At 28.6% G+C, this 14,659-nt stretch overlaps 1 protein-coding gene across 1 annotated transcript; it reads left to right on the top strand.

Annotated features, from left to right (window-relative positions):
- The first annotated feature begins 5,500 nt into the window (after window positions 1-5,500).
- LOC123903250 lies at window positions 5,501-14,120 on the top strand. The gene is made up of 3 exons (XM_045953197.1): window positions 5,501-6,303; window positions 6,453-6,606; window positions 13,347-14,120. The coding sequence occupies exons 1-3, from the start codon at window positions 5,509-5,511 to the stop codon at window positions 13,805-13,807; spliced, it is 1,410 nt and encodes a 469-aa protein (XP_045809153.1). The 5' UTR covers window positions 5,501-5,508; the 3' UTR covers window positions 13,808-14,120.
- The last annotated feature ends 539 nt before the right edge of the window (window positions 14,121-14,659 follow it).

Genomic DNA, 14,659 nt, shown 5'->3' with positions numbered 1-14,659 from the left:
AGTGATCCGATTGATTTTATTTGCCTTTCTCGCGGGAGGGTTTTCATTTCGCATTTGAATTGAATTTAACCTCGTATAATTATTTCAGACACAAAATAAACCCGCTCTCTTAATTTTATTTTTTTATTGGTGTAAAATATTATTTATTATTGTGATTATTATGAAATTAATTGATAGTTGATACTCTCCTTTTTTATTATAAGAAAAATTTATTTTTTAGATTAAATGTATCTAGTTCATATTATTGACCAGATACATCAAATATTTTACGAATTTAAAAAGTAAATTTCTTCTTATAATAAGGATCGGAGGGAGCATGTTAGTTCTTAAAATTATATCATCACACACCTAACATTAATGTCAACCAATGCTCGTGTGTTATTCTGAATCTGCTAGCAATAACTCGTCCTTTTGCATGGTAAAACATAAATACTTAATACCATAAGGACGCTTTATCTTATAAATAAGATCACCATCATCTCCTAAAACAAGGGAGACATTGTTAGCACTTGCTTTAGAGTCTTTTTCATATACGGCTCCACCTGAAAAATTTCTCTTTACATGCCTAGACATAGACATTCCACATTTTCAGCACATCTTGTGTAATCTTGATTGTATCAGCACATCCTTGACTTGTAGTTTCCACACGCCAAAGTTGATTCTTTCATCAAACTTCTCTATATCAAACTTCATAGCACTTGAATAAGATGTAGCATCTGCACGTAGACAGTAAGTTGTACACCATATAGGTTCGGAAGAAAGAGAGATGGGTAACAACGGACACGCTTAAACACAAAGTATGTCCTTTTTTTTTTTTACAATAAATATTTTCTTAGTTAGAACCTGTATAAACATCAATTTCACATTACCATCCCTTCTTCAGCAACTTCCCAATATCACCATTCTTTTCTAATATGGAAGATCGGACAATACTGCAACCACAAAGTATATTAAAAATCATGATATCTCATTGAACCAAAGCTCTTGCTACCACTTCCTTCAAAAAAAAAAAAAAAGCTCTTGCTACCACGCTTAAGAAATAATAGAGTTGAAGAAGAAAAATAAACATAATCACAACAAAAGATTTAATGTGGAAACTCCAAAATCAGAAAAAAAAACACAATTCTTGTCACCAACAAACAGAGAATTATTACTATGTGAAATTTTCTACAACACATAGATTTCTATCACTTTCACCCCCAATTAAGACTAGCAATGAACATAACCAACTCGAAAATAGTTCGAGATTCAGTTTGAACTAATAGAGTTGAAGAAGAAAAATAAACATAATCACCACAAAAGATTTAATGTGAAAACTCCAAAATCAGAGAAAAAACACAATTCTTGTCACCAACAAACAGAGAATTATTACTATGTGAAATTTTCTACAACACATAGACTTCTATCACTTTCACCCCCAATTAAGACTAGCAATGAACATAACCAACTCGATAATTTGTTGAACTTGGTTCATAAACCAAATGAGTCGAACTTGAGATGAAAATCCAGCTCACTAAATAAATGAGTTGAACTTGAACAATATATAATTCGATTCTTTAGTTCGTGAGACAACTCGATATATATTGAATTTTGATAATTATATTCTATTTTCATCGTTCATGTCGTTGATATATAGCGTTGTTGCTGTACATTAACAAAGTGGTATTGATAGCTATACAATGTTTAGTTTTATGCAATGATCTGACAAAAGGAATGTGTTATTCTATGAATACACATGAATGTATCAATGAGATATTCATAATCATAAGCATTCAACCTCTAGATTAAAAAAATATTCTGAATTCCTTCGAGGAAATGAAAAAAACCTAGAATATTTGATCCATATATGTACTTTATACATATAATCTCTTAGAGAGTTATTTAGAACATAATGTAAATGAATTAAGTTGACATCGATACAACTTAACTTGATATATGATTTTCATCGTATCCTCTCTTTGAGAGTTAGAATCCTAGGATAAGATTTTGGGACCCGGATTTGCTACAGTCCAAAAAACACGCAGTTTAACGCAGTTTTAATCTCGTCCATTAAATTCAGATCGGACAGCTTAGATTAAAAACTGGGTTTTTCTAATCAAATCGATCTCAGCCATTAAAATCAAATCGGACGGTTTTAAAATGAAAACAACGTATTACTGTATGCTAATTTGACAGCACCAAATCTGAATTCCAAGATTTTGTATCACATTGATATAAACTCAAACCTCATGTAAACCTATCGTTAATGGCAACAACGCATCTTAGATACAAGAAGTCCTCTTCGGTGAGGCAGGAAGTCCTTATGAGATCGCTATGTGGAATTCCTATCTAGTCTTAGGTAAGAAATCTAGAATATGGTCTTATTCCGGTAATTATAATCCTGAATTATAATTAATTAAGTCCTTCTACGGTAAAGGGCAAAAGCACTCTAGAAAAGGGTGGACAAAATTAGCTGGCCACATTGGTAGCGAACCAATATCAAAATATCAGGTTGTATTTTTCCTTATACCTTTTATATTTTATTATTTTACATTACCTAAGTTCTTTATGATTTAATATCTCCTTTATTTGTGTTAAATTACAGTTAAATGGTTTGATAAAGAACATAACTTTAATAATAAAGAAAAAATGTTAAAAATGGTAAACACAATTCAACCTCCTAAAAAAAAAAACTTGTATTTACTCATGGACCTTCATATATATATATATATATATATGTAGAGTATACAATATGGAAAACTTTATGAATTTGGTGAAAAAAAAGCTTCAAAAATAAGACTTTTTTAAATAGATAAAAGGTACATTATTATTATTATTATTATTATTATTATTATTATTATTATTATTATTAAAATATAATAAAAAAATTACATTTTTTATATTAAAAACCATTTTAACATGCTATCCGGGATTCCAATTAATTGGAGCCGATCCTGACTATAGTCTATACAACCAACATAAGCAGCTCGATGGTCAAATTTGTTACCTTAACAAGCAAGGAAACCTGCCTGAAATTTAATGTATATCATATGGTATTGTGGTCCGTGGAGGTCCACTGTGTGGATGATTAATTATTACTAGTACTACATGGTGTCCAAATAAATGAATCTAAAGTGCATGCACATGGATTATAATCTTTTGTCTTTAAGTTCTTCCTCTCATTTTTAATATAAAAATATTCATTTTTATTGAAACATTAATATATTTACTCTATAAATATAAATTGAAATACTATGTTATAATAAAGGCAGTATATATAAGAGTGTATTTTTTTTTACCAAGGTTATGGGTTCGTCTCTAACTTACACATGCAACAGTGTTATTTTTTAAAACTAAAATTTACGATCTATTTGAATCTCACAGAGCTCAAACGTTTTTTATTTTAAGGCAAAGCGGTGAAACTACATGTACGTTTGGATAATTAAGAAAACATGAGAAACACATAAAAATAATTTAGTGCTTCAATGAATATGGTTGGCAGATATAGATGGTTGTATTTACTCAGAGATAAAGTTTGGAGGTTTGAGTAGTACTCCTGGACATAATTATAAGAAAAAAAATCATTTTTTAGGTTTATTGAAAAAGTAATTTATCTGGTCAATAATATAGACTGGATACATTATTTTTAAGAGTACATTTAGTATTTTCCATTTATATATGAGGAAATAGTATTGTTGTAATAAGTTTTTTTTTTTTTAGGTTTTCACCACCAGTTTAATCTGATTCGATGGTCAGTTCTGACATCAAATGGTTCCAGCCCCCTCCCGATCGCAGTTGCGGGGGATCGAATCGTGGTCCTTCCTACCAAGTTCAGCGTCAATCACCACCAATCCAACTAACGATTGATGTATTGTTGTAATAACCAGATGACTATTATTTAAAAAGTGTTTTTGATCATTTTTTAATGTTATTTACAATTTAAATTAAAGATTTTTTAATTGTCCCTGTGACCTTAGCTCAGTTGGTAGCGACATTATATTATATATGTAGGAGATCGTGGTTCGAACTCTTGTCATCTCACTTATCCATCTTAAGAGTGGAATTTCTAGCGACTAAACTATTTTTTTTTTTTTAAAAAAAAGACTTTCAATTACTTGAAACCGACCTAATAAGTATACGGCTATAGTGTAGTTAACAAGTTTTCACCTACACATATATAAAACGAGATTAATCGTTGTAACAAGTTTGTAATAAACAATCATAATTTGAGACAAGTAGAACTAAATCAAATTCGTTAAATAAAGAATTGAGTCAAGTCTTGTAAATGAAATTATGGAAATGTTAACATGTATCCAGATACAAATACATGTTAATTGTTAACATATCAAATGTAAAAAAAAAAAATTCTTATAAAGTGTGCATTCATCTTTTTAAAAGTTTAAATTTTAACACTCGTAATTAATAGATATTTGTCTCGCGAGCTTAGTTTAATTGATAGGACATTTCATTATATATGCAGGGAATCGAGGTTCGAAATCCGATTAAGCTACTCGACAAAAAAAATTAGGGTCCGTTTGGTGCACATGATAAGAGACAGGATAAAATAACTATATCATATCCTGCCGTAATCTAGTGTTTGGTGATACAACAGGATATGATAAGTTAATCCTGAAGTTTATCCTATCCTGTCTCTCTAGTTATAATTCTTATCCAGAATTTGAGCTGGGTTACCAGCAGGATAGGATAAGAAGAAAAAATATTACTGATTTATTTTATAAAATATATTTTAAAATACATAAAATAAAATTAATAAAATATAAATAATAAAATAATTAATTTTTAAATATATATGTGATTTTCTCACAGGGGTAATTTTGTAATTTACATATTCTAAAAAATCGAAATTTTACTAAAATTACAATATTTTAAAGTAAAATGATTATTAAAAATTGACAAATAGGGATATTAATTTAAATTTTATAAAAAATTAAATATAATTCTTTTGCATTAGTAGTTTTATTATTTACGTATGAGATATATCATATATTTATTTGGCTTATCTAACATGTATATATTATTGAGTTATTTATTTGATCATGATTCATATAAAAAATTAAACTTGATTATTTTCTCATGATTTTTATTTGAAATTATATAAAGTTATTTGATTACTTATTTATATTTTTTATTTATAAAATTCAAAGTATTACAAAAATAATTTTAAAAAAATGACAATTGTTTTACAAGAGTAATTTTGTCATTTAAATATGTTATATATCTTATCATATTATTATGAGCTATTAAAAACAAAATATAATAGTTATCATGTTTGTTATCCTGTGTGCACAAAACACAGGATAACTTAGTATAACTGTTATCTTGCTGTTATCATATCCTATCCTTATCCTGTTTTATATCATATCCTGTCACTAGACCCTTATTTTTGAAATCCTTTTCTAAAAACACATGTTAACATGACTAGATGGAGTAATTGAGACAATTTTTTAGGTTACCCTAATAATTAATGATCATTATAAGCTTGCTTTCAATATTTGGCTCAATCAAACAATGCATGAAGGAAATATAAATACTTCACCATCAAGCACACATATCCAACTACATTCCATCATGTCCGAACCCAAAGGTAGAACTGTTGGCGGCACAGAATACAGCTGGTGCAAGGCCGTTCAAGGCGGCACCGGCATCGCCGTCGTCACACTACGCACTTCAAAACTCCCAAACATAAACCGTCTCCAAAAGGCCCTCCACAAACTCCAAAATTCCCATCCTATCCTCAAATCCACTCTTCTCCAACACACATCCACCTTCTCCTTTCTCACCTCTCCCACACCCTTCCTCCAACTAAAAATTCATGATCTCTCATTAAACCTAAACAAACCAAATGACGCTGTTACGATCTCTCCTCTCCAACAAATCCTAGAACTAGAACTCAACAACGACAGTGTGTGGCGCGATGCAGCACTTAACTCAAATGAAATGTTTTTCGGCAGCATTTATGCTCTGCCGAATAACGTTTGGGTTATTGCGCTGCGACTCCACGTCGCTGCGTGTGACCGTACAACTGCGGTGTTGCTATTGAGAGAGTTGCTTGAGTTGATGGAAGAGAAAGAAGAAATCGTTAGTGAAGATCAAAATGATAAGAAAGTTAGTTTGGCTATTGAGGATCTTGTACCTCGTGAGAAAACAAAGAAGCCTTTGCTGGCGCGTGGTTTGAACGTGCTTGGTTACTCACTTAACTCCTTTAAGCTAACGAATTTGAAATTTAATGATAGCAAAACGACCAGGTTTTCACAAGTTGTGAGGTTGCAACTTAACCAAGATGACACCAAGGGGGTTCTAGCTGTAAGCACCTTAATTAACATAATTAATTTTTTTATAGAGGATGTGACAAACAACACTTAAAATTAACATATATATAATTGCAAATTTTTTAGTTTAAATTGATGTTCGGTCTAACAATATCAACATTTTTATGTATTTTTACTTGAAAGGGGTGCGCGTGGAATGGAATAAAAGTGTGCGGGGTAATGAGTGCTGCGGGAATGATCGCCGGCCATAGCTCAAAACGTGGTTCCAAGAAGTATGGGATCGTTACACTCACTGATTGTCGATCTACTCTCCAATCTCGTCTCTCTGACAATTTCGGTTAGTTTTATGTTAATTTGCACATCTATGTTTCTAATTTCTTATTTATAGTACTCGTACTTTTTTTACTAGCTATGCGCTCAAAATTTCATTTCTCTATAATCAGCTTAGCAAGGTTATGGATACTTCATTTTGTTCTTCTCTTCACAACCTCAAAACTAGAGTTTTTATAATAATGAGAAAATAGATTTACAATGATTATATCTCCAAATTCTGTAACTTCGTGCTTGGAAATCAAGAGCTAGTCTTGCATTGTCACAATATCAAAAGTATAATCCCGAAAAAATTCAGTTCCGATGAAGGATATCTATCAACAAGTTTTCGAAACTCAATCATGTATGAAAGAATCATGAAAGATTTGACCTGTTCCTTCCGTACTAAAACATAAGTGAAAACAACTCATTTTTTTGTCTCAAATTATAAGAAAGGAAAAAAAAAAACCTAAACATTTATCTTTTTCCAGCAAACTTTTTACTTATACTTATAAGTGAAAACTACTTTTAATTTACTCCCTCTCTCTTATTTTTTCATAACCAATATATTTATTTTATATCTTACCATGCAACTTATTTCATGGAATTAATATACAAAAAATACCCTAAATTATCACATATTAATTTTTCTATATAAGTGTGATATTTTTTTTACCATATAGTTTGAGACAAATCTATGCATACTTTGCTTATATAATTAAATTCAGATAGAGACGGAGTATTATTTTAAGATAAACCAATATATATTAGGTGAGCACTCCGGTACACATCATATGTGGACGTGTACCGGTACACTGTTAAGATGTATAATTTTAATTGGTCCACATGTAATAATAATTTAACATGTCATTTCAATACTTCTTTAAATAGAAATTTCCTAAATTACTATTTTAATTTACAAAAATTTTAAAATGGAAATTAAAGAAATTTCCTAAATTGTCTTTTGTCAAAATAAAGAGATGTTTTGTAAAAAAAAAAAGAGAGAGAGAGAGAGATGAGATGTTTTAGATGAGATGAGATTTTTAATTTACAAAAATTTCAAAATGGTTTTTTTTTTTTTGTGAAATTGACAAAAGGGTTTTAATATGTGTGTTTTTTTGCTTTTCGTCAACTTCTATTATTTTTTATACTTATAGCACCACTCGTTTTGAAGCATTTCTTTCATTTTTTCGTAAAGTTCATATTTTTATTTCATATATGCAATTTCGAGGTTTTTCAATTTCTTGCGGTTGGATTTTTTTGTTTTAGGTTGTGGGTATCATTCTTCTCTTTCTTGCATCAAAAAATCCTTACTAGATACCCCCTCCGATCCTTTATATAAGAAAAAATTTTTTTTTAAATTCAATGTAAAGTTGATGTATCTAGACTATAATGTTATCTAAATACATCAATTTTACAATAAATCTAAAAAAATAAATTTTTTCTTATATATAGGATCGGGTGAAGTAACATTTTCCTTTAGGGTATGTTTGGTTCGAAGTAGATGGAGGGAAGTGGAGGTGAGCGAATATTTGTAATAAATGGTAATTTTGGTAGAAACTCTCAAATAACTCAAATGTTATATATTTTTTAAAAACTCTCTCAAATATTATATATACGGTACTTTATTTTTTTGAAAACTCTCTCGAATATATATATATATATATATATATATATATATATATATATATATTTTGTAGAAACTCTCAAATATTTTTTTTTTGTGCAATATTTGAGATATTTGAGAGTTTCTATCAAAATTACCCTTTACTATAAATATTCCTTCAATTTTTTTTATTTTTTAATCAAACAAACTTAACGTCTTTCATTAACTAGTAAATGTTCAATACATAAGTGAATAATCTCAAATCTACGGAAACTAGCCCAAGAATTGGCCACCCGAGCAAGTGAATGAGCAACCATATTTGCTTGTCTCCTAGCAAACTTCACTTCAAAGTTTATACACGATAACATAATTTGGATAATATCAGCAACAATTAAACTAAATTCCGAATTACCACTACGCCTCGTTTGAATAGTTTCAGTCAACACCTGCGAGTCGCTTTCAAATTGAACCCTATCCAGACCTCTATTAGGTAAGTGAATATTTTTCCGATATATTAAATCATTAAATTATTAGGTAAATGAATATTTTTCCAAAAGAAATCATTTTTTATCATTTAAAATATTATAATAACTAAATACTATTTATCAAAATTATAAAAAAAATAAAAAAAATTATCACTCATAATAGTCAATATTGATTTTTTTTGTGAAAAAATGTAAAAACGTTTGTGTATTGCTTATAAAACATTGAAATTGTGTCTTTTCTTATGAAATTATTATCTCTGAAATACAATAATCGGCAAATAATTTTTTGATTTAATAAATAATTATTAATTTATTAATTAATTGATCTAATGTACCGGTAGATTAAATTTTTTCATATGTACCATAGAAGCCCCCTAATAAGTTTGAGGACTTTTCTTACTTAAGCCCTCAACAAGTTTTATTAGAAAATTGAGGTTTTCATATAGTGTGTGATTCTCAAAAAAAAAAAAAAAAGAGTAATTCTACCAACTATGATTAAGGGTGCGTTTGATCTGCTAAAACTTATGAGACTTTAAAGGACAACTTCAGTTGTATTCTACGTGTTTGATTTTAATTTTTTTTCTCAAACAATTTAATACCACCTAATTGAAACGAGACACATGACATTTAAATTTTTAGTAATATAACATTTCGATGTCAACTAATTGGATTACATGTGAAACAAAAACATAGTTATCAGAAAAAGATTATTAAGTTGCTACCAATTCTACCGATAAGAACTAAAAAAATAAATTGACCAAATTGAAATGTAAAAGTACTCTTAAGAATTTGCATGTCGACAATGTAACAGTTCAACATCAACTAGTTAGATTAACTATGACTAAAGAAACGTAATTCATATGAAACGAGTGTTAAGTCTCAACTAATTTTCTCAATTGTGACATAGGGAATCAATTCATCTCAGTTAATCTATTCAACTTGACCTAATTGAAATGATAAACACTTAAAAAGTTGAATTTCAACATTCTAGCTAACAATTCAATCTCATATTGTTGGACGAATTATTACACTAGAAACCTAGTTATTATGAAATGATTGTTAAGTCACAACCAATTAGACGGAAAGGAACTAAGGAGATCAAACATTCTCAATCTCACTATTCAACTTGACCAAGTGGGAATGAGAAACACCTAAGAATTCAAATTCTAAAATCAAACAATTCAACCTTGACTAGTTAGATTAACTATGACTTAAAAAAACATAGTTCAAATGAAATGACTATTAAGTCTCGACTAATAATGTCAATTGTGTCAACAAAAATAAAAAAATTTAGATCAAACCCTTCAACTTGAAACATAGTTTCATATGCAAACTTAATTAATTATACATAGTTTATTAAGGAATTCAATTTTTCTCAATCAAGTCGTTCAATATCACTTAATTGGACTAACAATAACTTATGAATTTAAATTTCGACAATCAAGCATGTCTAGAACAATATCAAAAGTTCATTTACAAAACTTTAGTATTTTTTAATATGAGACGAATTAAATATGAATTTTCTAAATCAAAATATCAAGATAAAAGTAACAAATATTTTGACCTATAAATCAAATTTTGTACTCCTTACTTTTGGACAAATTTTTTATAATGCGCTATACATCAACTTTACAACATGACCATAATTGCATGCATAAACATTTTGTGGGGATCAAAACATGACATTTTCTTATGAAGATGAAAAATTAAATTTAGTAATTTTGTATTGTTAACAAACTTATTTAACCCTGTAAAATATAACGAATCACTAAAAATTAACAATATTACAATAAAATATATAAACAATAAAATATATAAACATATTAAAAAATTTAAGTTTTTTATACTAAAAAATAAATATTTTTTAATAATTATATGCACTAATGATTAGGTGGTAAATGAATATTAATCTTTATAAATTAATAATATTAAAAAAAATTGAAAGGTAATAATATTGAAATATTAAAATCGTAGTTATCAATCATATTAATAATTTTAATAGTTTTTTTTGTTTGAATAATTAAAAAAGTTATTAAAATCATATTTTAATTTTTAAGAAAATACTAAAATAATATTATTTATAAGATATTAAAATAATATTAAAATATTTGAATTTGTTGAAATTCATATATAAGTTGAAAGATATGATGCATGATTTGATTTATTGTGGAAGGATACATTTACCAATATTAAAAAGTAGTGTTTACTATAAAAAAACTTAATAAAGAAACAAAATCTGCATTATTTATTTTTTTTTGACAAATCTGCATTAATTACTATATTACATGTTAACCACATCAGCGGTGTACCGGTACACATCCACATAATATGTGTACCGAAGAATTCACCTATATATTAATGTTAAAAAATGTCTAGAGCATTGTTTAAAACAGAAACTTTTGTATAAAAATAAATAAACCACCTTTTGAATTATCTATTCTACAAATGCATGAAAATGAAAGGAAGTCTTGTCAAATATACTATACTATATTCTTAATTCTCACATACTCGTAGTAGGCAGGAACAGTGGCGGATCCAGGACCCCGAGTCAGTGGGTGCAAACTTTTATATATATATATATATATATATATATATATATATATATATATATATATATATATATATATATATATATATATATATATATTAATAATTATTAAATAAATAATAAATTTTAAAATATATATTAAATTTTTTTAATTTTAATAACCACATCAAATTTTAAGTAAATTTTAAGTCAAAAAAAAATTTAAGTAAATTTTAGTCATTATTACTTGAAAATTTAAATAGGAAAAATATAAATATTAAACAATTATTTATCATAAGTATAAGTATAGTTAGTATTTAGATACAAAATAAAAAAATATATAATATATTTAAGCAACATAATAGAAAGTTATGGGTATAATAAAAATATATGCAACGAAATAATAAGTCTATTACTTTGGTTGAATGACAAAAGCACTTCATTGTTACGGTGTTACCCGAGGGGCATCAGTTCGATCCTCTATGGGGATGCATTTTGGCTTTTATAACAATTAAAAACAATAAAAAGTCAGATCCACATATCATTCTGCATTAAGTGAGCATTAATTGACGCGTGACTGAGATAATCATGGGCCAAATCCAATGGTGCAAAAGTGGTGCAAATTGAAAATTTCATGGGGTGCAAAATTGCAATAAACAGAATAACTGGGCTAAATATCCAAGGTCCAGGGTGTGCAGGTGCACCCCCTCACACCTGAATAGATCCGCCCCTGGGCAGGAACTTCCTTATCACCATGATTGCTACTGAATCATGGATTGCGACATTACAAACATTTGTTATTTATATAAAAAGGAAAATGTTAAATAGCACACAGTGCACCCGGTTGACTGATTAAGCACATAAATAAGAAAATTTTATCTTGAAATTCGTGCATTCAATGTATTGAAAGTGTAAAAAATTGTTTTTATCAACATTAACTTTATGTTTTATTTCTGTTTTGAATATGCTTAACAAGTACACCAAGTGTACTGTTTAACATGACCAATATAAAAAAATTGCAAAAGAAATAAACTAGTAAATAAAAAGGATGAACAAGCATTTGCTAGCTAATTTCATAAAAAAAAGATGCAATTGTTAACTAAAAATAATTAATTTTATATTTATTAAAAAAATATATATTAATTTGTTTGAATTTATATTCTAGTTTGAATTTTCTTCGATTTCGAAAGACAAGAGCGCATGACAAATTAATGGCACGAGACATTAATACACACTCGTAATTCATTCCAGAATTTGTCTCGCGTATCAAAATTATATTTTTATAGAATATCTTGGACAATCTCTTCAATTACATTCATATCTTCATTTCTATATTTAAGTTTAATCTTATACAAATTGTTTCCCACTTTCTTCTAATTTTTTGTTAAAAAGAAAATCATATTGTCAAATTATTAAAAAAGAAAAAGCTTAAATGCAGTTTTGGTCCCCTATTTTCAATTTTTTGAAGTTTTGATCCCCTATTTTAAGATAATTTTGGATATTTAATTTCTTTTATTATAAAAATATAATTCAAATTCATGGGTGAATGGGATGGAAGAGTGATACCTAAATTTCATCGAATATGAAATTACAATTAATTTACTTTTCACCCAATGGAAAATCAGTGGATGCTTTCTACCAACCAAAGCAAAATAAAATCGGTGGATGCCCGAAGTGAATTGAGTTTGAATTCGAAAAAGACAAAACCTTCTCCTGCCTAATTCTCGATATCTGCAATTGGAATCGTTAACATGTTGGTGCATTAAATTGTGCAATGTCTATTGTTTTGCATTGAAATGCAGAATTCAACTAACATGCATGATGGTGCGACATAAATGATAAATATTTGGATCCTTAACCATTTGGTCATGAGTTCGATCTCTGATCGGTGTGTACGGAGTAATATTTATTGGGAGAGTTCAATTCTTTACATGAATCTCAGTTACTTTGAGAAAATTAGTCTCTGCAATTGAGCGCAAAAACGATAGTTTGTCTTATCCACACAAAGGCACTACTACATACCCACAAAAATTACCTTTGCAATATATAATTTTGAGTGCATAAATATCTAATTAGATAATATAACTCATGAATATTTACTAAATTTGGCCTTGTATCTAACTAACAAAATATTTTCTATCAATATTCAGGTTTTTACCACTCTGCCATTCTCAATTCCCACGAAATAAAAGGAGGAGAAACTATATGGGAGCTAGCAAAAAAAACATACGGAGCTTTTGCAACCTCAAAGAAAAATAACAAACATTTTTCAGATATGGAAGACTTAAACTTCCTTATGTGCAAAGCCATAGAAAATCCAGGTTTAACACCATCTTCTTCCTTACGAACGTCGATCATGTCAGTGTTCGAGGACACGGTGATCGACAACAGTGGGAAGAAGCAAAGAGAGATTGGTGTTGAGGACTACATGGGATGTGCTTCTATTCATGGTGTGGGACCATCTATTGCTATTTTTGATACCATAAGAGATGGATGCTTGGATTGTATTTGTGTGTATCCAGCACCATTACATTCTAGGGAACAAATGCAAGACATTGTTGGTAAGATGAAGAGTACACTTATTGATGCTGCTAAGGCATATAAGGAATGAAATAATCACATGACATTGATTTATCGTCACCGGCCCCCTTTATATATTGGATCAATATTTATTACATTGGATTGTATTTCATGGTTCTTAATGTAGTTTTTGTTTTTATAGCTTTTGTAGGAATAAACAATTTATAATTTTGTAATTTTCTTTTGTGTGTTTTTTATAGGTTAAAAAATGCGAGGAATATGTATGCAATATATGCAAAACGAGTCTATATGATATTGGTCTTTGGCGTTTTGGGTAAACTATTACACATTTTTTTGGACAAATTTTTTCCACTATTATATCCTAATGTTTTTTTTAGTTAAAATATTACTTTATGTAAAATATGTGTTTTTTTTTTCAAATAAAAAAAAAGTAAAATAATTGAGTTACATGGTATTGTAGAAGAAGAAGACATTTCAGCTAGGCTGACATCCTAATTCCTCACAATCAAATGCAACACCTCAAAGTAACATATATTCTATAGCAAATTTTATAGGAAAATGATAATTAATACGAAAAGTCAAACCAACGAAATACACGAAGTGCAATTTATGAGCCATTACCGACTCTGATTTCTGCCAAACCATGATTTATGTGGAGACAGCACATGTGCAGCACATTCTTTCTCACATTTCGTTTTTTGACTTTTTTGGTACCAAATAGCTGTGCTGAATTTTATAATATTGAGTTAATGATAAAAAAAGATAAAATTTAGTAATTTAAAATTCAAATATACCCCTTTAGTTAAGGATAATTTAGTAAAAACCCAATTCCTTTCTTCTTCTTTCACTTTCTATCTCTTCGCTGCAACCACCACTCGTCCGTCATCCGCTGCCGTCACTCCGTCCATCATCGCCACCACGC

This window comes from Trifolium pratense, linkage group LG1 (assembly GCF_020283565.1).
Source record: "Trifolium pratense cultivar HEN17-A07 linkage group LG1, ARS_RC_1.1, whole genome shotgun sequence".
Taxonomy (NCBI): domain Eukaryota; kingdom Viridiplantae; phylum Streptophyta; class Magnoliopsida; order Fabales; family Fabaceae; genus Trifolium; species Trifolium pratense.
Note: the sequence above shows the minus strand (reverse complement) of the source record. Positions and strands in the feature narration are given on the sequence as shown.